The following is a 24,166-nucleotide window of genomic DNA, read 5'->3' as shown; positions in this document are numbered from 1 at the left end:
TTTTCTCTGTTTATGTTATTTCACAAATAGAAAAAACTTACGCCTTTTTTTTGTTTTGGCCGTAGGGCTTGTTGACACATCTAAAAAAAACGCTGCTTATTTCAATGTCTGTCAAACATGTTGCTTGATTTGGTTGTTTCTTCTTCTTTTACATGTGTAAATTTACAAAATCACATTCCAAAAGAGAGCTTTGTAAGTTTCTGGTAATAATTTTATACACTACCTGAAAAAAAACCTGAGACTTCAGTTATTTGAGCTACTGTGACATCACTATCTCTGTTCTTCTGAATTTGCCAATCAACCCCGTACATTTATGTAAAGCAAATCTATCAAGCTGGATGTTCTCCTAACACGCTGCAAAGGACTGGAGGAGTAGTGGACATATTTAGGTGTATAAACAGTCCAGTTACTTTACATCTGCTATTCAACTATAATAACATAATACACAACTTTTCTTATTTTTTAAAGTTATATATTTTGCGTAAGTTTCAGTGGAATCCATGAATTTTTGAAAAAATTCTCCAGACGCAGATGTCTGAAATAAAAATTAGTTTGATAAAGGTGATGCTCCACCATCATTTTTCCAGGTTGGATGATATTTGTTGCTTTAAAAATAAAAACTAGCGACAGATTTCCCTCTTTTATAATCTATTTGATCAACAGGAACATTGTTTTCATGTAATAATTCCTTGTTTAATAATAGTTCTTATTTGTGTACAGTATGTATCCAGATAGATGCAGCCTAATATCAGAAGTATTGTGTGACCTGTTAGAATACAACATCGGTGTCAGAGTAGATAGAATTAGGTGGCCTTATTGGGGTTGGTATCACAGTGGTGAGTATTGGTGGCTGTCAGCGCTGATGCCATGTGTCCTGTTCTGACCAGGGCACCATCATCGTCATCACCATTTATTTATATAGCGCCACTAATTTCGAAGCACTGTACAGAGAACTCATTCACATCAGTCCCTGCCCCATTGGAGCTTACAGTCTAAATTCCCTAACACACACACACACACACACACACAGAGACACACAGACACACACACAGAGACAAGGGTCAATTGTTAGCAGCCAATTAACCTACCAGTATGTTTTTGGAGTGTGGGAGGAAACCGGAGCACCCGCAGGAAACCCACGCAAACACGGGGAGAACATACAAACTCCACACAGATAAGGCCATGGTCGGGAATTGAACTCATGACCCCAGTGCTGTAAGGCAGAAGTGCTAACCACTAAATCACCATGCTGCCCCCACCATCATGTTCCACCCACAGGTCACAAAAATGCTGGTAGGAAGGTTAATGTTTGTGTGGTAGAGAATTTAGTGAAACAGGGACTCTTGTGAATGGTTAAATATCCCCTGTGTAGTGCAGTGTAATAGATTGGCACTATATAAATAATGGTTGACATTTTATTTTTTATTATTATTATTTATTTTTATTCTTTTTTTTTTTTTTACATTATCCTTGACATTCCGTAATTTCAAATCAAAATAGAATTGACAACAGAGGAATGCTGGGCTGGCTGCCGGGAGACCTGTGCCTTGTCTCAGTCTATCCTACCCCCCCTCCTACGTCACTCTCCCTCCCTTCCTTATTACATTACAGAAAATAGACCTCACACTTGGATATGTCATTCAATGGTTTGGTATTGAATATTTTGGTATAGTTCAGGCCATCTGATTGAACGTGTCCTTTTTCTGCCTTTTCGTTACCTTTTTTGTACGTTCTTCAGTGTAAAGCCTGGGTTTGTTAAACAGCCACCTCCAGGGGGTAAATGTATCAAGCTGAGAGTTTTCCGGCGGCTTTGAAAAACCAATCAGACTCTAGCCATCATTTGTTTAGTACATTCTACAAAATGATAGATAGAATCTGATTGGTTGCTATAGGCAACATCTCCACTTTTCAAACCCGCCGGAAAACGCTCAGTTTGATACATTATTTTGTCATCTATTTTAGCCTACTTTAGCTTTCTACATTTTATGTCTGCATTGTGTATTGGTACTTTATAAATAAAGTTATAAAAAAATAGAATTGACTACAATAAAGGTCAGTATTGCTATAGATATATCAATGGAAACTGAGAGCAGACTTTAGTAATCATTTTATTAGCTCCTCTTCCCCCCCCCCCCCCCTGAGATTCAGTATTGAGACTACAGGCTGATCTGATACCATGGGGGTAAGTTTATCAAGGCGTGGGGTTTAATAAAGTGGAGATGTTGCCTATAGCAACCGATCAGATTCTAGTTGTTTAGTACATTCTACAAAATGACAGCTAGAATCTGATTGGTTGCTATAGGCAACATCTCCACTTTTTCAAACCCGCAGTTTAGTAAATATACCCAGTGTCGTTAGATTTCATCTTCAGTATAATGTTTATAGTGCTATTACATCGGTGACTTGCAAATAAACCTATTGTCCTATTCACATAGACCAGTAGTGTAGTGTGAGGTTAAACAATGGGCAGACTAGATGGGCTGAGTGGTTGTTATCTGCAGTCAAATTCTATGTTTTGTTTTGTTTTATTTAACAAAGGATGGCTTCACTGTGTTAGCTATATGCAGTGACTTTGCATTCAGGTGTAATTGATCCAGTGTAACCATGACTAGATATGTAGGTGAGGGGGAAGGTTATGCAGTATATAGTAAATTAATGTGGCTTATACAGCAAACTTATGGTGTGTTCACTTTAAAGTTCCCGCCGTATCAAATACGAGTTTCAACCTTACCCTCAAATTCTATGTTCTCCTTCATGTGACTGCGCATTTTAATCTCTCGTTGGATCACACTATCGGATGATCTTGTCCACCACACCATGATTGTTTATTTGAAAGGTGTCATATATGACAGCTGACATACAAATAACATGGGTACTAATAAACATAATAACAAGTAAACATAATAAGAAAAAATGGGAGTGCAAATCGTACACATATATAAGTATAAGTTCTGTATGTAAATAAATGGCAAATAACATTCACACAAATAGAAAATAAATATTAAAACATAACGAGTGCATTCAAGGTAGACAAGGAAGGTGCAGGCGTGAGATGTAGGATAGGGAGGGCCCTGGTCGTGAGAGCTTACAATCTAGAGGCGTGTAGGCTCTCATGAGCAGGGCCCGCTGACCTCCATTTTGTTCTGACTCCATTTTGTTTTTATCCTACCTCTGTCTGCCATTCTATAATTTAATTAATTTTTCATTTTATAACTCTGAAGTCCATATATATTCATTACTCAAATACACCATTACTTTGTTTTCATATGCACCATTTCATTTTCCTTTACAAACCTCTATTTTGTTGTACCTCTTGCCTCCCTCTATCATGAATTCCATTCTGCCTCCCATTCCATCATTCCTTTTAGGCCGCACGTGATTCTTATCACACCAGGCAGCCATTTTGTTTGCTGACTCAAATTCATCGTATGTGTTCACCAGTCCCTAGGTCATTGATAGGCTGTGTTCTTTTGAATGCTGCTTCAGCTCCCAAGATGGCCGTCTCCTCTGTTACTAGGGGATCTGTGCCCTTTAAATGATCAATGTGGTAAAAATTGTTTTAATTAAAACATCGCATTAAGAATCTGCTGCAACTTGTTTCTTCTTGGTGTTTGTTGTTAAGACTAATATGATTATATTAGTTTCTTAACGTTGTATGGCCGCGGGGCGCTATCACCTCGCAAGGAAAAATAGGCGGAGGTTTCAGCCCCAACATAGCCGTGGACTGTTCCGGAGGCACTAACTTGAATCTTCCCCCTTGAAGTACTAATTTTCTGTGTTTTAAAAATTCCATAGTAGGCACTTTATTGGTTTCAATCTGTTTTTGAACAAAACATTCTACTTGCTATTAGCTCCCGTGTTATCAACGTTTGGCTATTCAGTTATTCAGTTTAGATATCTTTTTTTTTTTTAAGGTCTTTTTTTATTTTTCTTGACAGGATCATGCGTCCGGATGACGCCAACATTGCAGGAAATGTGCACGGAGGAACCATTTTGAAGATGATTGAGGAAGCCGGCGCCATTATAAGCACACGTCATTGTAACAGCCAATCTGGGGTAAGAATTTGTGGCGTCAGCTCACGCTCAATATTTATTCTTATTCTCCGTTGCACAAATACAAATTACCACATGCAGTACCAGCAGCCATTTTGTGGGGTGAACCACTGTTCAATAAATTGCCAGTGGTTAAATGCAGCCGTGGTGGGGGTGGAATAATAGAAACCCCCCGACCCCCCCCCCTAAATAACCTGGCAGTTCCCGTTTAAGCAGCGCTCACAACTGTCCTGGTATTTTTAGTCTGTACATAGCAGGTTGGTATGACTGTGATTTAGAGAACCGCTGGCTGCTATCTTCCCTATGTGTGATCTTTCCCGTTGCTGTTTATCTGTCGACAAAAAAACCCCAGGTGTCCCCAACACATCGCTTTGTATAACCTGTCAGCGCTGCGGCTGCCACAGGGTTGTGTCAAACATAGACCTGATCCAAAATGTCACTTTTATTTTCCATGTTGTTATAATATTTTAAAAATTAACCCTCAGACGAAGCGACCGTGTATGGTGTTTATAGCGGGTTCAATGAGCTATCGGGTCATGGGCATAAGACCGTTAATGTCCCCCCAAAGGACTTAGGGGCCTATTCACTAAACATAATTATTTTTATTTTATTTTTTGCCAATAAAGTTTTGTTGAGGCGGCTGAACGATACTGGCCTGGAGCAGCAATGGTTAACTTGGTCAGTCCAATATGCTCCGGGCCGACAGAACTTACCAAGACGCCCACCAGCACTCCCACGGCTAAACATTTTTTTTGTCAGGCTAAAGCTCCTTCCCCCTTAGTAGGGATCAGAGTCAGCGCCGCGGTACCAGGGGGAAACGCATGCGAAGTCAGTCCCCAAAGCCAAAGCACAGTCCCTATTTCCGGGACACAATGGGGTATAGCCTTGTTCTAAATCCATAGCACTTCTTGTATTATGTTCTTCGGCCTGGTACCCTCTGGCGTTTTGACTTGCGTTTTAAAAACTCAAGTTCACACCCCAGTAGAACAGCTTGTCCAACACAAACATGCCTGTTTAGTAGTTTTTACTCGTGTTGTGTCGTTCAAGGCCCATCTTGTGTCAGTGTCTCCAGCGTTTAAGACGTATTTTTACATGTTTTCTTTGCTAAGGTTTTTTTTTTAGATCACTGTACAGATGTAAATACATCTAATGCACAGAGATGGAACAAGTAGTTCGGAAGAACGTTACCGCTAGGCTAGTCAAAAGGCTAATGGGTAAAAGCTTGCTTGCAGCAACGATTTGTATTGTCGCATTAGTTTCCATTTGTTTACCTAGTGTTAAAAATGCATTTAAAGAGCATATAAAAGCCACCAAGGGTACGAGGCCTTAGTTACGACAGTCTTCAAGACCAGGAAAGGCTATTTCTTCTTACCTGTTGCTGTTTTCATGTTTTCCACGTGTGTCGTGTCTTGCTACTTGCTAATCTATTCCAGTAACACTATCTCTCGTGTAAGTAAACACACCGCACAATTGTACTATCTGTGCCACGCGTGCAGAATTGGATTTAGCTGTCGGATTAACTACACCCACACAATGTGTAGTGAGGTCAGGATAGGCCGCACTCCCAAATCCCCAGGCCTATCTCGATTGTGGGCCTGGCTCTTCCCCCTCTCTCATCTCCCGATTGTCCATGCAAATGCTTCTCATTGCTCCTGAGAGGGTATCTTGTTCCTAAATAGCAGGGGCTAGCAAAAGCTGGAAAGGCCCATTCAGATCATAGACGTCAAAAGGCTATAAATCATCATCATTTATTTATACAGCGCCAACATATTCCGTAGCGCTTTACAATTGGGGATGTGCAGTTTATACCAGTATGAAAACTAATATTGTAATAGTCACATATTTGCATGTACAAGTAAGAGTTTGCCAGAAATTAAGATCTATTTAAAGAAGGTCTGTTTCAGACATGGGAGTACTCTCGTTTTGCCCCTAGTAAAAATGTATTATTTTAATGGAGGTAATCACTGTAAAATTGATAATTGATTGAAGGAATATTTGTGTCCCATACTTTCCTTTACAATATTACTTGCTGGTGAATCTGTGTTCGTTCCCGTGATCTATGAAAAAATGTTAAAACTTGTTCACTAGATGGTGCTGCAGCTTAAGTGTAGCATCTAAAAGATGGTCTATAGCATGTGAATACCCGGACACTTATTTGCAGCAAGTTTTTCTATAATAATTTAGCAGGAATAAAATTGGTTTATCCCTCCTCTGGGTCTCTGTATTGTGACGTGCTGGCTGGAATGACGTACAGTATTTGGGGTATATGGAAGGGGTGCACAGGCTGGATAACGTTACTTTCTGTCTGACCTTTCCCGTATCTTGTTGTAGGAGAGATGTGTCGCTGCGCTGGCTCGCGTTGAACGCACAGACTTCCTATCACCCATGTGTATTGGAGAAGTGGGTCACGTCAGCGCAGAGATTACCTATACTTCAAAGCACTCTGTGGAAGTACAAGTCGCTGTGCAGGCAGAAAACATCTTAACAGGTGAGGACGTACAATCCTGGCGGGCAGTGCGGTCCGTGGGAGTTTTGCGTCCCTGTTCTTGCAAATTATACAGATATTAGAAGTCACCTAATTATATCATATTAATGCATAGGAAGACAGTCGAATTCGAATATCCTTACAATTTCTGCTATTATTCCTTAGGACACAGAAGTATTTCTTACAAATGTATGTACCAGTGGTCAGGGAACAGGGGTAAATTACCCCAAATGGGGTAAAAATGAAATTCCTGTGGGTAATGCTGCCGAATCACATGCTGTCAGTTGGATTGTAGACCCCTTTAAATGTGAAATTGCTGTTGTACCGGAAGAGCCTCAAGGGTTGGCAGAGGCACTTTTTGAGCTTCGATGCAATAATGAAGCAGGTATTGCATTTGAAAACAAAGCAGATCTGTCATATTTTTGGATGTCAACAGCTGCAAAGGCATCAAAATTGCACATGAGGAGACAGTCAAAAAGTTGCTGCCTTTTGCAACAACCTACCTTTGCGAACAAGGATTTTCCACTCTAACGAACATAAAAACAAAGCAGAGAAATCGATTGGACGCTGAAGACTGTATTCAAATTGCTCTGACATCAAAATGCCCCTATATTGATGCTCTCGTATCAAAAATGAAGCAACATCATTTCTCCAAAACCTGAAGTTTTGAAGTTGAAGCTTTCAAAGAAATTTTGAATAGATTCAATAAAATTTTGAATTCCAATAATTATTAATATATGATTTCCTTCCTTTCAAATCAAGGGGGTAACGTGGGTGTATCTAAATATATTTGGGGGTAAAAAAAAGTTCCCCAACCCCTGGTATATACTGATGACCTAATGCTATATAGGATTTTCGCGAGTGTCCCAACGTATTTTTGTCCCTTGTATATTATATAGGCGATAATGTATTCTGTACTGTAGAGTATACAGATATTACAAATCACCAAAGGTTATATAAAGTACAAGGCGACCAGCAGTGTTCCCTTATATGGTCACAGAACGCTAAGGTAACTTTCTTATAATCTAACCCTTACAAGAGGTTATGATACTGATATTGTATTGGTGAACTATTTTAAATAAGACAAAGAGACATAGGGGTATATTTACTAAACTGTGGATTTGAAAAGGTGGAGATGTTGCCTATAGAAACCAATCAGATTCTAGCTGTCATTGTGCAGAATGTACAAAATAAATGATAACTAGGGGCCTGATTCATGAAGGATCTTAACTTAAGAAACTTCTTATTTCAGTCTCCTGGACAAAACCATGTTACAATGTAAGGGGTGCAAATTAGGTTTCTGTTTTGCACATAAGTTAAATACTGACTGTTTTTTCATGTAGCACACAAATATCTACTTTAAATTTCAGTGTACAAATAAGCTAAGTATTTGTGTGCTACATGAAAAAACAGTCAGTATTTAACTTATGTGCAAAACAGAATACTATTTTGCACCCCTTGCATTGTAACATGGTTTTGTCCAGGAGACTGAAATAAGAAGTTTCTTAAGTTAAGATCCTTAATGAATCAGGCCCTAGAATCTGATTGGTTGCTATAGGTAACATCTCCACTTTTTCAAATCCGCAGTTTAGTAAATATAGCCCATATTGCTTATAGTGTTGAGAGAAATAGTTATTTAAAATGATTGAGAAGTAGGAGGGAGTAATGGTTGCTGTATATTGCTGTTGCCAGTCTGGCTTTCCCACAGCCTTCAAATCTATAGACGCTCTCTGAAAACGCATCTCGTTTTTTGAGGTGACCTTATCCCTGATAACACTATTCACACTAATGCACCCTCACAACTCAACTCTGAGCCACACTCGCTCCTCTTGTTTCAGCTGTGCCCTCTTCCACTTAGAATGTAAGCTCTGTAATGAGCAGGGTCCTCCATAGCCTTTGTTTTCATGTCTGTGTTTATTCTGTCTGCCTTGTCTTTCCCTGTTTTATGTGTGTCCCTGTTTTCCCTACTGTACGGCGCTGCGGAGCACTGTAGCACCTTACAAATCTACTGTAATGATAATATATAAACTATATTTTGTAATAGAGCCTGCCTTTTTATAAACAGAGGATGTTGTGGGAAAGGAAGATGTTGCTCTAAGCAAGAGGAAAATATGTGTTACATTAATGCAAACCACACCTTGGGGTATATTTACTAAACTGCAGGTTTGAAAAAGTGGAGATGTTGCCTATAGCAACCAATCAGATTCCAGCTGTCATTGTGTAGAATGTACTAAATAAATGATAACTCGAATCTGATTGGTTGCTATAGGCAGCATCTCCACTTTTTCAAATCCGCAGCTTGATAAATTTACCTAGATATGAAGAGCTTCTTGTGCTTCCAGATGGAACCAAATCCGAATGAATCTCCAGGCTGCCTTCTTGCACGCGCAAAATGGCTGCCTCCACTGTGGCACGTTACAAATCAAAGACAATAATAATAAGAATGCCGTTTCATTACTGGTGATGGCCGCTTCTGTTTAGACAGTGGCGTTTTTAATATTGTTGTTTTTTTTGTATTGTATGGTGTTAAATAGCTGTGTTATATCTACTAATACATAATCAGTTTTCAGTACATTTTAGTACGCTTGTTCTGGCGTTCTTATACCGCTCTGATTCCAGTACAGCAATATAATGCGTGCTGCCTACCTTTATCTCCTCTTTAGTACCACACGCAGCCGTGATCTACAGCAATGACACATTAAACATATGCAGCCAGATCGATGTCTGCAGGTGATCACAGTGAGGGATGGCAGGGATAATATCCAGACTGTGTCTGTGCAGACAACGCACCGTGCTCAGACTGTCTTTAAGCGGAGAGTTTGCCCGCTTAGCGAATGCCACGCAGAGCACTGAAGTGTTCCTTCAAAGTTAGTTTATATTACAGCAGTGGAAGTGTTCCCAGCCAAAGCATCACATTATTTTACCACAGCTGGACGTGCAACTTCGACCTGGCTTCCAGTTCTAGACAGAGCACCAGACACCGCACATACCTTGTTCTTTAACTAGCAATTGTCCTCTTTGACTAGCAATTGTCCTCTTTGACTAGCAATTGTCCTATTTTTAGATGTCCTCATGTCCCCACGTTTGTCTGGCCAGCTGTGCCTTCTCCTTATATATCTTCGTATATGCCACAGTATTATAATAGTAATTTTACAAAGAAACCAACAGAAATGGTGTAATATAAGAAAATTTGCGCAACATTTTGGGGAAAGTGGAGAGAAAGGTCAACGTAAGAGGTTATAATCCATGCGCAAGCGGGCTCAGGAGAAGTTTAATGAGTTGGTGAATGAGAGCTTAAAAAATAAATAAAAAATTGCCCCTCTCAGCAAGAAGGAGAACTAATGTGGTACCATACTGAGGGACCTGGAGCTAAGGGGATCTCCCCTCCTTCTAGCACTAAAAAATATAGCAGTAAAAAAAAATATTTGAAACTATCCTTTAAGTAAATCATTTCTGCCCCTAATCCCTTCTGCAGGGAGACTTCACGGAATGACTGAGACTAGAGCAACGATCAGCTTTGTGCATAACACCAGGACTAATTGCAAACAAATGCTTTTTTAGAACCTCCACTCTCCCTACTCTATTACTACCAAGTCCCTACCAAGTTCCTCGTCCTCATGGACTCTGGGCAAAGGACTGTGTGTATGTATTATTCCAGTACAGTTTCTGTTTCCACTGGTATATTATCCATTGAGAGGACTCTGGGGAACAACAGTGATTGGCCTTGCTAAATTATGTATTAAAAATGTACATTTTAGATTAGAAATGACTGAGGAGACGTCAGATTCTTTCAGGTTACAGTTGGGTGAGGGGTAATCTTAGTAAAAAAAAAAAAAAATGTATTTGTGGAAATGATCATTTAAGTAGGTGGTTTAGTGTTTGTGATTTTTGGTACACATCCTGTTTAATAAATAAAGCACATATGCAATACTTTATAATTATACACTCTCTTAACTGTCAACGCCACACATTAAATTGGGTTTGTATATAGTCATGACACACTGTCAACCTAATTAGCGTTTTTAATGCGAGCCAGTAAAAATTTGGGCAATGAAAACCCTTCCCGTGAAATTCTTTTAAAGATTCTCTTGCTAGGCAATAGTAACCATGGTAACACCTCTTCCCCCCTGCCTCTCCCCCCCTGCCTCTCCCCTCACCCCCTTCATTCTGCGTTTGGATGATTGCACACCGACACAAGTTTTCATTTCAGAACTATTTCTTCACATCGTCCTCCGAATTCCTTTCCTGACCCCCTTCGGAGGATCTAACATTTTCCACAGGTGGAACAATTTTCGAGAACTGCAGCAAAGTTTACTTTTAACTCCAGTTTCCTAACAACGAGCGCTTAGCGGGGTGCAGGAAAACTCGTGAAGATTCTTGAAAGACGATGAATGTTTTATTTAAAGCTCTGCTCCAATTTAGTTTGATTTTTTTTTTTTTTTTTTTTTTACTGCAAATCTCGGCGTAGGTGGAATAGACGATAAAATTGTGTGAGATGTTGAGGGCTGTCACTTTTCTGCCTGGAGAAATTAAAAATAGTAGATTGAATCTACAGGAAGAATCGGCAACTTCATAGCAAGAGATAATCTATTTTTATCCGTGAAAAGCAGAAAGAGAATATTGAAGTCCGGTTATGTGATATGGTGTAAAGGTAACACTGTGCTGCTGAAAATCTTACAGCTATCAAATAATAAGGGTAACGGGTTTACTTTTTTCTGAGAGGGGGTGGAAATGAAAGAGCCACAATAAGATATCGGAACAGAGGCCCAGTTTATGCTGCGGGAGTTGGGAAAAGGAGTCTCGGAATTGGATCTTCTGCTACGCTCCGTAGGGACTGTTTTACGGATTGTCCACAACCTATGAGCTATAGAGGAGCCATTAAAGGAGTTGTCAGTTTTTACTATTTATTTATATAGCGCCCGCAAATTCCGTAGCGCTTTACAAATGGGAACAAACATTAATAGAACAATACTGGGTAATACATACAGAGAGAGAGGTAAGAGGGCCCTCGCAAGCTTACAATCTATAGGACAATGGTTTGATGCACAAGGGCACGTGCTACATCATATTGCATATTTGTCCAGCTAGAATGCAAAGGTAAAAAGTATTAGTGGGCTGTGTGATCAGTCACACAGCAATGTTGGTGAGAGGGTTGTTGTCTTGTGTTAGCTGTGTAGAAGGTGGTAATAGGGTAACCTAGGGAGATTAAGAGGGTGGTTGAGGAATATTATAAGCTTGTCTGAAGAGGTGGTTTATCAGAGAACGCTTGAAGGTTTGTAGACCAGAGGAAAGTCTTATTGTGTAAGGGAGGGAATTCCACAAAGTGGGTGCAGCCCGAAAAAAGTCCTGTAACCAGGAATGGGAGGAAGTGATGAAAGTGGAAAAGAGACGCAGATCTTGTGCAGAACGGAGGTGTTGAGTAGGGACATATTTTGAGACAAGTGAGGAAATGTATGTCGGTGCAATTTTGTTGATGGCCTTGTATGTTAGTAGAAGAATTTTATATTGGATTCGTTAAAAAACAGGCAACCAATGTAGAGATTGACAGAGTGGCTCAGCAGAGGAAGTACGATTTTCAAGGAAAATCAACCTAGCCGCTGCGTGCAAAATAGATTGTAGGGGTTCAAGTCTGACTTTGGGAAGACCAGTAAGGAGGGAATTACAATAGTCGATGCGGGAGATGATGAGTGCATGAATTAATGTTTTTGCAGTGTCTTGTGTGAGATATGTGTGTATTCTGGAAATGTTCTTTAGATGTATGTAACATGATTTAGATATGGAGTCAATGTGGGGAACAAATGATAGTTGTGAGTCAAGGATTACACCTAGGCAACGAGCTTGCGGGGTGGAATTTATGGTCATGTTATCAGCAGAAATAGAAATGTCAGGCAGGAAGCTTCTGTTTTTGGGTGGGAATATTATTAATTCAGTTTTTGAAAGATTGAGTTTGAGTTGGCGAGAAGACATCCCAGATGAAATGGCAGAAAGACAGTCAGTAACGCGAGACAACACAGATGGTGACAGATCAGGAGAGGATAGATAGATTTGTGTATCATCCGCATAGAGATGATACTGAAATCCAAAGGAGCTTATTAGTTTTTCAAGAGAAGTGGTGTAGATAGAGAATAGCAGAGGACCTAGGACTGAGCCATGTGGTCTCCAACTGATAAAGGAAACGGAGCAGAGGTGGATCCAGAGAAATTAACACTGAAAGAGCGATAAGATAGGTAGGATGAGAACCAGGATAGGACAGTGCCTTCAAGACCTAGGGATTGTAGCGTCTGTATGAGGAGAGAGTGGTCAACAGTGTCAAATGCAGCAGAGACATCCAGGAGAATTAGAAGACAGTAATGGCCTTCTGTTTTTGCTGTGATCAAATCATTGACAACCTTGGTCCGTGCAGTCACTGTGGAGTGTTGAGAGTGAAAGCCAGACTGAAGAAAATCCAAAATCAATTTGTTGCAGGGGCGGAGACAAAATTTATGTAATTTACTGCCCTGGACATTCCGGGGGAGAGTGGGCAAATATGTAATAAACTATTTACTAGGAAAAGCCAACTGACATACATTTTTATACATATAATTTATTTATGTATTTTTTTATTTCTTTTTTTTTCTTCCCAAAAGCTGGCTTAATATGAGACTAAGGAGTCTATTTAACAAGACCCCTCCGTTATGAAGAGTTTCTATCGCAGCTTATCTTCCAGCGTCCATTTTAAAAAGTAAAAAAAAAAGAAAAAATTAAAAAAATAACTTTATTTAAAAACATCCTGAGATGGTGTTCGCAATCGGTGGACTGTGGGGAGACCTGTTGTCCATGATAAATAGACCTTATATATTAGTATAGATGCTGTGTGGAGAGAAGAATACATAAGGCATGCGTTGTATACCACACGCGTTTTATGTGTTATGACCTTGACCCCGGCTGATGATGTTGTCAGGGCTGAGGGTGTTTTTCACCAGCTCAGCATAGTTGGAAATCGTGATAGACAAGTCTTGATTCTCATTGCTCCATGAATAATTTATAGTAAGCAGCAGTACTCACCGGATAAGATACAGTTACTGGGAAGCGATTCATCTCTATTCCTTCACTACATAGCCGGACAGAAATTGTCATTTAATGAACGACCTGGGGTTATTTATTTACAATGCGCATACACAATAACCTCTAGCAACCAGTAAGACATTTCAAACATTGCATAAGTTTTATACTAGTTAAAAGCAATTTCCTGATTGGTTGCTAGGGGCTATTTGTTAGTAAATAGCAGCATACATAGACAGCATTTACAGTTTAACCAGCTTGTTTTTGGACTGTGGGGAAAAAAGCGGAGTACCTGGAGGAAATCCGCTCAAATGCGGGGAGAATATACTCCACGCAGATAGATTGCAACCAGGGAGCTAACTCATTCCCCCAGTGCTGTGAGGGGGCAATGCTGACTGACCACTGCTCCACTGAATTTAGCACTTCACCTCAGCCATTTTGCTATTCATAAATGACGCCCAGCGGAGTCAGCCATTTTGTCATCTGAACCAATAATTGTGAGAGTGCAGGTGCACTACCAGGAATTAGTAAGGTGAGACACATAAGGTGTAAATAAGTTAAAGTGTAACCTTTGCTTATCTTAGAGGAGGCAGCCATTTTGTGGAATGAAATATTCATGAGTGTGCAACCTATCCATTTATTGTGAACAAAGCGCATCATTCCTTGGTTACGTCACTATTCCCTGTGATAGGCTGAATGTTTATTTATCCCAAATAATGGCTGCCTCCATAGGAGGGCGGAAGAAGAAAGATCTCAGCCATAGGCAGCAATAGATAATCCGTCATATCACCTATTAATTATAATTAGACCACTCAGTATTCTTATTACCAGTGTTTCATACGGTGTTGTAGGTTTTACATTAAAAAAAAATAAAAAAATATCCTACAAAAATTGTGTTCCGGTGGTATTTACGTCTCTCTGAATCACGGCAAGTCAGGGGTTACATGAATTTTATTTTCATTGTAAGCGTGGTAAATTTGTCTTTCTCCCGGAGCCAGCTGTTGGACTATTTGAAGGTGCAGTTTCCCTGGTAACTAACCTCTGGGTTGACGGATTTGAAATGTGTGACTCAGATTTAAAATGTGTAATCGATACGCAGTATTGGCTTCTTTTTTACTTCACTTTGTGGAAAAACAGAACTTCTAAGAGTCGACAGAACGAAACTTTTTTGTATTCGGATGAATTGTGTACAGCTGCGGTACGACGTTACAGGGGTTTCCTCATCATCATCATTTATTTATATAGCGCCAAAATATTCCGTAGCGCTTTACAATTGGGACATGAAATAAACCCTGTGCTCCGTCCCTTCCTTCCCAGTGGTTATACTTTGGTGTCGGATCTCTTCTGCTGCGGAGACAGCCGCGCAGCGCCAAAAGAGGTCAGCGGAGATCTCGCTATAGACGTGTGCTGTATTCCGCTACAAATGCGTGCCGGAGCTTTTCTAAATAACCTGAGGGGGTACCGGTGGAGGCGAGGACTATTATGGTGAAGCGGGTAGATTTAGTTCAAGGGTTTCTAAAAAATCCCAAGCATGGGATAGTCACAATGGGGGCAGGGCCACAACACTAGAGGCATGACCACAGAGTGTGTGGGCGTGGCTTGGACTCTTCTGTCCGCGGAACCCTGTTCTCTCCTCGCATTCCATAGAATGTGGAACTCACTGTTTACCCAGATGGGGTAACGCGATTGGTCCAATAGGATCATCTGATTTACCTCTAAACTGCCAGGACACGAACATATATTTTTTTTCTACTATAAGGAAGGGAAACTCTTTGAGGAACGGCCTTTGGAGGAAGGAGGTCTCGTGCTGCGTAAACTTGGACACCTCACCCTGCTGAGCCTCGCACACACGCAGCCGATCTGTCTGCCGTGTTTTGGAGGGTGTTTTTTGGTAATATTTTGCACAATATTTATGATGTTTTTTCTACAATATTTGTGACGTTTTCTGTACATTGGGGGCGGCATGGCGCTGAGAGGGGTCAGGCCGCCCCCAAACCCTGGCGAAACGCCCTTAAATTACTTACCAGAGGCCATTATCCTCTGTGGTCAGGGACGTACCTCCCAACTACCGCGCATCGGAACAAATGTGCCAACGGCAGGACAGTCCTCCTAAATAGGTGCTGTCCCATGGAAATCAGGACAGTACCTATAGAAGTCGGGACAGTTGGGAAGGTAAAAAGTGCACCTGTCCTCTTCACACAGTGAATTGGACCAGTACTCATGAGAATGCAGCCTAGGATCCAGTAACATCATTTAGACTCTCTTGGGCTGATTTATCATAGGGCGTGATATATCACTGTGTTCTTTTTTTGTTTGTTTTTTTTACCCTATACATGAAAGGTTCAATACCTTTGCATAAGGATGCCTGTTTGACAAGTATGGCGATGACAGATTAAAATCACTTTAAAAATACATTATTTGTTGAATAAAGAATTATTTTTGATGTTTGAAGGATTATAAATCTCTTTCTTGAACTTGTGCGAGCTATCTCATGTCTTGAGCACATTTGCAAAGATTGGCACGGCAAAGCTAAATTTACCACTCAGGCAGCTGAATAAAGCGATATTTTTTGTTAAATTGTGGCGATAATTCTATATATATATATATATATATATATATATATATATATATATATATATATATATATATATATATATATATTTTTTTTTTTTTATTTTTTTTTTTTTTTTTGCTGTAGTGAAAAAAATCCTACTGATTGCCGAAGTTGACCTACTTATATTGATCAATAGTCATAAGACGCTGGTTCCTGGTCACTTGATCCGCTATTTTCTTATGAATCTCAAATCGGCTGGCTCTACAGTGTGTAGGAAACTTGATCTTTAGAGTTTTACAACTTTGGTTCTACAAGCAAGATTTCAAGGATATCCCTTAACCTGTCAGATTCTTACAGCCTGCCTCTACCAGCAATCAGTGACTGTAGGCCACATCTGGATACCCAAATGAGTTCTTTAAATAATAATAAAAATCAAATTGCTTAGACTTTTAGATTTCTGTTGTATTACTCATAGAAGTATCCATTACCAAACGGGGAGAAGCATAAACCCATCATTTCACTTCTATTTAGTGTATTTCTGCAAAATGTGGCTCGGATGTGTTTTACTGAAAACATTTGTTTTTGTCGTGTTTGTTTATTGCCTTTCTGTCTTGCCTTTGTCATAATACATCATCGTCTTTTTGCTATGCCATGTGTTGACACCTTTTGGCAGAAAGAGGAATAACTGAAATTCTTGCAGTGCCTGTTCCATGTTCCGTACTACCCAATAAAGTATCGTTTCTCCCAGTGTGTGAGTGTGAGAATCTTTTTTGTGTGTTTGTGTATTGTTTTTTATTTTTTTTATCTTAGTGTATGTTCACGTATTTCTCAAACTATCAGAGGTAATGTAATCTAGGGTGGAAAAAAAAATCTATAATTCAAGATAACTTTCTCTCTCGGCAGCTAATCATTTTCTTTGTGGCTTTTTCTTTACGTCGGAACTTCCAGGGTTCCAGGCGTTGATTTTTGTGTCTTGTCCAGTTTGCTCCGACATTTAAAACTCTCCAGGTGCTGCAGCCTGGAGAATTATGGCTGGCAGAGTTAAAGGTGAATGAGTAATTTGGGGGAATTTATAACAATAGGTTTGCCAGATAGCCAATGGGCATCCCTGTTGCTCACGTATACTGTATATACACACATGTATGTTTATGTCTTGACCCACATATAAGCACATACATGCATTATTACTGATAATAGCCAGGAAAATAACCAAAGCATGTCATTGGACTCGGAGAATAAGTGGGAACTGAGAAGTGTAATCATGCTGGGTTATGCGTTAGTTGAGAAGATAATCGAAGTTCTGCTCCGGAACACGGGTTAACTGTACAGTTGTCTCTCACATCTGTCAATCCGCTTATGGTATAGCCGCCCATTGTACTGTGTATAATTAGGTATTAATGATCTGCAGACAGAGTCTATCACAGCTCAACAAATCATTAATGGCTCTATGTAGAACAATCACCTATTGGCTGCGGTGAACATACCACTAATGAGGTAATTTCAGGGCTAGGGCTGAGCAGAAAGGGCATTGATCTTCTGAGAGGAGGAGAACTGGCTGGATGGGAATTAACGGGAATTACTCCAACAAGTGAATTATCCACTGCGCGGATATATTTTTAAAGAGTTAACGTCCGCTTCTGTCGCGGTTCATTGAGCTGCTGCAACGCATTGATCAGTACACAACCAACACACGGGGTTAACTTAAATCATCGAACCTGACTAATGGCATCTGCTTCTGATGCCCTTGGTAGAGCTGGCATACATCCGATTAAACACACGGATCTGGAAGGAGAGGGTTGGCGCCATCCAAGAGGAAAATTAAAAATCCATGTGGTAAAAAAGTTACTCTTTTCGCCGTTTGATAAGTTGGAACTTTTCGTCATCCCCATAGCGTTCCATGGGCGCAGTGATACTTGTCGAAAACAGGGTTAACCCTTTGATAAATGTGGGGAAGCGAAACGTAAGCCTTTCTCTGACGAAAACAGACGTTTAAGGCTTAGCAACTAATAATAATAAATACACCTTTCTCTTTTTTTAAAATTTATTTTGATGTTTTTAAATACTCAGCCCACTCTTTAGTACACATTTGCAGAATTTCATTCCTGTGGACGTGGAGACTTTTTTTTTTTTTTTTCGTTCCAGCTTGCCTGAAAAATTGGTGTACTGTACCCACATTTCTGAGGAGACGGAGAAAGTGCTTGCACCTCCAAGCCGGGAGTAACATGTTTGGGATGTTTTTCTTTTGCAATACCTGCATATAATAGGATTTTGGAGATTCCTATAGCTGGGACTCCTGTTTGCAAGAAGCTAACTCGTGTCAATGCCCTAAATTTCATGATACTCCCAGGACGCACTTCCTGTCTTGCTAAATCTAAGCTGCTGCAGGTTCCACTTATATTATTAAAGGGAATTTAGTCCAGGAATGCAGGTTGTTTTATATAAAAGAGCAAATGCTAATGTAAAAGTCCCTTGTACCTTAACAGAACTTGAAATGTTTGACATTCTCTTTACATTTGCTTTGAAGTGGACTGCGAGCTGTTCTCTATCAGAACTGGCCATTATTCCTAAGTGGAGTCAGAGACAGGAAGTCTGCTGTGTGTATGGAAATATCTTCCCCCGCAGTTCTATCTGAAATATATTCGGTTCTGATAAGCTACTGAAATTTAGAGTCATTAATGTTTGTTTATAGAGTGTGGCAGATTCCGCAGCACCGGATATCATCGTACAGATGTGACATACATGCAGTACATGGATACAGTAAGCATAATACTAGATATATGGGTACAATTAGTCATAAAAATAAACACATGGATGTAATTGCACAATAGCAACGTGAGGTAGAAATACAGAATGAGTCGTCGTTCGATCAGAAATCTTGTTTAGGGAAATACAAATTTCAGATTTATAGTTAGAAAAACATGCCCACCAATCCCAATATATTATAAAATCTATTCCAAACTATAGTTTAGTCACAAAACTATGGACCCAGTGTCCTCCTTTGACGTTTTTCCTCTAATATCATAGTTATGAACTATTTAATTGTAACTTTGATGACTGTTTTTCCAAGGACAGATGGCAAACGCACAAAAGTTATGAGATAGTTTGTGCATATTACAGCTAATGAGATTGAGTAGGTTAAAGAAAAAAATAGATCATTACTCAGGAAATTGAACTTCTGTGCACTTGATGAAAGAAAGAAAATAAGTGTTTGAATAAAAGTAGCTTGTCGTATCTGAAGGGCACCATTTGTCCACATAAAGTGGAGGAAGCCATTTTGTCCGCTGAACCAATATTCATGAGAGTGCAACCAATCTATTAAGCAGTGACTGGAGACATGACTGTGGCATATTGATCCTCAACGAATTTGGCTTTGTGCCTCACATCATTGGGGGTTGCAGGGCAGGCTAAATAAAGCTAAGCAGGAGAAGCGCGGTGGTCAGGATTGGTTTATTTGTACTTCCCAACCTTCTCTATTTAGGTGGGACAGAGCCAGTTTGAGGGCTCTGTCCCATCATTTTGATTGGGCAGCTTTGTCCCATGGGTGGGAAATTTGGGAGGGGTCTCTCATTCATTGCTGCTCTGCCTGGTAGAGCATTGATGAACGGGTGCCATGTGCACTGGTGCCTATGGCACTAGAGGTGTATGGAGGGGACCTACCTAGCACTTCAAAAGCCCTAGGCACACCCCTGGGGTGTGACCACGAACCCACCATGACATGACTACACACCATGTCCCGATGCCGGATAACCAATTGTCTGCTGGGAAACCTTGGTTCCTGGCATTCATGTGGATGTTGTTTTGACACATGCCACTTACCTAAACATTGTTACAGACCAATCACACCCCTTCATGGCAACGGTATTGTTCAGGATTGGTTTGAGGAACGTGACAGAGTTCAAGGTGTTGACTTGGCCTCCAAATTCCCCAGATCTCAATCGGATCGAGAATCTGTGGGATGTGCTGGAAAACAAGTCCGAGCCATGGAGGCCCCACCTCGCAGCTTACAGGACTTAAAGAATCTGCTGCTAACGTCTTGGTGCCAGATACCACAGGACACCTTCAGAGGTCTTGTGGAGTCCACGTCTCGATGGTTCAGAGGTGTTTTGGCAGCACAAGGGGGACCTACACAATATCCGTCAGGTGGTTTTAATGTTGTGGCTGACCTGTGGTGTGTGTGCGTGTGTGTATAAAATAAAATTAGCTGGATTGCAATATATATATATATATATATATATATATATATATATATATATATATAAATTTGCAATTATATTTACTGTATACAAAACAGTGTGTGGGCAGGAAATATCGTGACAAGTATTGAATTTTTTAATAACTGTCACAATACTTCCTGTTCCCCACTGTTAATTACTTTAATGCTAATTCTTTTCTCCGATCAGCCAGTGTAAATACACTGATGAAATTACTGGGTCAAAAGTCCCCACCTACGAATATAAGGAAAATAAATACGTTGGACTAAGTCAACAAGCTTGTTTTTTCCCTTTTCCTAATGAGTACAATAAAATTAAGCTCGGTAATGTACCGTGCCTTGGTCGCTTAGGCCGAAAGACTCAGACATGGCTCACGGTTGCTATGACAACTGGCCTGTCAGTATGGTTTATTGAGGTCCAATGGTAATTCTCATTCCCCAAAAACATGTTGTCAGATTCACTTTTATTCAAAGAGCACTGGAAATATTTTCCATATTATTGCCTTGTACTTTCCACATAATGTGTAATTACATTTAAGTGTAACCGTTTTGGCAGTGATGGAATAGTAAAAAAGAAATATCCATAATTGTAGAGACTTTATTGCCTTGGTAAATCCCCATGCAGTGATAGAATTCTACAATACTTTTCCCCATGTTATTATGCAGTTACCTTCTACACTCCCGTAAAACTGCCTTTTACATACTGCTTATAGGGGACACGTCCGCAGACAAATACTTCTTTTTTTTGCCTTACTTTCCTTAATGACTCAGGCCCCATATATTGATTAATCTCAAAACAGAAGTAAATGTTCTCCGGGACAAACCATGTTACAGTGCAAGGGGTGCAAATTAGTTTATTATTTTGCACATAAGTTAAATACTGGCCATTTTTTTCATGTAAGAAACAAATACTTGATAGCTTTATTTGTACACTGAAATTTAAAGTTGGTCTAGGACATGCCCTACCCCAATTATAAATCTGTCTCCACATTTTAAATTTACCTCCCCCTCCAATGCAACATGGTTTTGCCCAGGTGCAAAGTTACTCCTTTTTTATGCTGTGCTCTCCTTAATGACTCGGGGCCCATTAGGTGCAAATTACTGCATTTACAAAGATTAGAAGGGATGAATTCAGTTGCCAGATTCTAATACAATCCCGGAAGGAAAATAAATGAATCTGTATTTTAGCCATGCCCTCGTCACCCGTTACAGTCTTCTGGGCTGCTGACATGGATCCTGACTGAGCAGAACATGATGCATTACGGGTCACAGCCCATCATTGAGCTCTGGGCCCCTACACAGCTAGAAACCCTACTGTTGCAGCAATATGTATTGTGCATATATACCCCCCATTGCCAGCCCATTTGCACAGAAAAGCTCCACTATTGCCAGACTGCACATATCCTCTATACCCCCCCCCCCCAGTTGCAAAAATTGCTACCCCCCATTGCAGGTACATTCACACTGCCAATGAAGTATAGTGGAACATTGTTCAATATGAGAGTTTAGCGCTTATTGTAATGAATGATCTGGTATCGAGAAGTTGTACTAACAAAGGTGACCGTAAGTGTTGACCGTTCTATCTCTGATTACCATCATCATCATTTATTTATTTATATAGCGCCAACATATTCCGTAGCGCTTTACAATTGGGGACAAACACAGTAAGCTAATAAGCAAACTGGGTAAAACAGAGAGGTGAGAAGGCCCTGCTCGCAAGCTTACCAGCCAGTGTGTGGATCCTACAGACACGTAGGATATGTATAAGATAATATATGTATGGAACACGGTAGTCCTTCATATTAATATAAAACATCTTAAAATATACATCATAAAAGTTTAAAAAAGGCTCTAACTACCCCTTCGATGTTTGCACATATTGATTTATAATAAGAATAGTGGTTCTTATAGTGGGTAGCCTACACATCTATATCAGCAAAGCTCTACTCCGCGCCTTAGAGTTATATTACCACCTAATCTTCAGTGTTTCTAACCTTCCCCTTCCCAGTAGGCCTAGGAACTGATTCATGCCGCTGTTTTTCCTGGGGCTCTGTGGTTCATCTCGTATGCCCTGGCCAAAAAACAGTGCTGCCATGGGGGTATGTAAGCAGGAGGACCAATCAGAAATTACAATCGCAGAGACTGCGGCTTCTGATTGGCTGCCCATGGGAGTGTGAGGGCCATTCTAAAGTGTCGGTCCTATGTTATAGAATCGGACAAGCCCCCAAGACTCCGCAGAAGTGAAGGAGCAGGTTCTTAACATCTAACTATTAGTTTGTTAATACAGCTTTAATTAAAAAAAAAAAAAAGTAAATTTGGTGGTAATAGAGCATTGTTGATATTTTTACAGTCTGTGCATTGCGAGTGATCAGGAAATGCATACTACTAGACCTAAATATTAGTAAGGGGAGTGAAGATTGTCAATACTGGAAATGCCTAAAACAAGCCTCAGATTTATCACAGAATAAACCCTCATGTGACTCGGTGCAGTTATTCTTGTAAATTGGAGACTTTAATGCAGATGACTGTCACCGAGGGGTCAAGATAGATGTCTCACCGAAGAATCCCATCACTATGGTAACATCCGATGGTGGAGATATTAAAGTAAACCTTTTTTTTTTTTTTTGCACAAAAATATCTTCCTTTGTAGGATAAAATAGAAGCAGCGCTCCTGGGAGACCGAGGTATTTTCAGTGTACAACCGCAATATCTATCAGCTTGTTCCTTCTAAAAGAACAGGAGTCAGAGGTCAGGTTTTCATTATCTGTGTTCCAGGCCCTGGGTCAGGTTCCTGCCGAGTTGTCGGCTCATTATTTCTATTAATAATTGCGCTTCTAGATGGAAGTTTTAAAGCTTAATTTAATGCATGGAAAGCCTGACAGCAGCTCTTTATCACATCACAAAATATGAAACAAGCTTTGCCTCCGACACAAATTTCCTTGCTCCGGTATTGTAGCTTTGCGTCAATTTGGACATTTCCTGCAGCAAATGTTAACACCTAGAGCTGGTCTCTATGGGAGCCTTCATTAAATACATAGTACACTATCTAGGGTTGCTCTGAGAACACTGACATGCTGGTAAAGGGTTAAATGCTTTGCAGAGAACTGATGCATTGTTTCGGCAAACAAGTAACTGTAATTGTGACCACCTGCCGCTATGAGGGCGAGCTCAGACGACTGTCTTTTCAAACTCATTTGATACATGTCGGATTAAATTCCCAGCTCGCAATTAGATTCTTATTCCTTCACCAGAAGACATCCTACAGAATAAATAAATAAGTTTTTTGCTATGACTTTTTTCTGTTCCTAATTTCCAGTCTTAAGATTTGTCCCGGGAGCTGTCTATAGTTTTCAATACTGATCAAATACAGAGTACAATTTTTCCTGTTCTGTATATAAGATGAGTTATACTATCTATCCTTATTCTGTGGACTGTATAAGTTCCCATGCGTTGAGGATTGGCATTTAAAGTGGACCTGTCTCCAGGTTCAGAGCAGTGAAGCATAGAGGGATCCAGCATAGTTATGAGGCCTTGTAGTCTAGCTTGCAGACCGCACTTATCTCGCTCCTCAGTGAGCTTACAGTACACCTGACAGCTCTCCTGTCCTTTTGTGTCCTAACATCAACGTTAGTGAGCTGAGTAATAACTAGAAATAAGTGGAGTGTTTATACTTTAATTAAATAAGTTAACCGTGCTCTTTTCATCTCCCCTGCAGCGGGTTGTCCTGTTATGGGGGAGGTGCTTCTCTAACACAGCAGACACAGAATGACTAACAGTTTTGCAGATAGCCCTGTGTGAGTGAATTTAGAATGTAAGCTCCATT

The 24,166-nt window shown here is 40.2% G+C and overlaps 1 protein-coding gene and 1 long non-coding RNA gene across 8 annotated transcripts in view; one reads left to right on the top strand and one right to left on the bottom strand.

Annotated features, from left to right (window-relative positions):
- The window catches only part of LOC142106976 (uncharacterized), a 260,709-nt gene that overhangs the window by 74,265 nt on the left and 162,278 nt on the right, over positions 1-24,166 (bottom strand). The window lies entirely within an intron of this gene.
- ACOT7 (acyl-CoA thioesterase 7) overlaps positions 1-24,166 on the top strand; it is a 133,256-nt gene that overhangs the window by 17,586 nt on the left and 91,504 nt on the right. For all 4 annotated transcript variants that reach the window (XM_075190061.1, XM_075190060.1, XM_075190062.1 and 1 more), the window contains 2 exons: positions 3,939-4,056; positions 6,385-6,541. In XM_075190061.1, the coding sequence (XP_075046162.1) occupies positions 3,939-4,056; positions 6,385-6,541 (275 nt within the window). The remainder of the gene's footprint in view (positions 1-3,938; positions 4,057-6,384; positions 6,542-24,166) is intronic.

This window comes from Mixophyes fleayi, chromosome 11 (assembly GCF_038048845.1).
Source record: "Mixophyes fleayi isolate aMixFle1 chromosome 11, aMixFle1.hap1, whole genome shotgun sequence".
In the NCBI taxonomy this organism is placed as follows: Eukaryota; Metazoa; Chordata; class Amphibia; order Anura; family Limnodynastidae; genus Mixophyes; species Mixophyes fleayi.
Note: the sequence above shows the minus strand (reverse complement) of the source record. Positions and strands in the feature narration are given on the sequence as shown.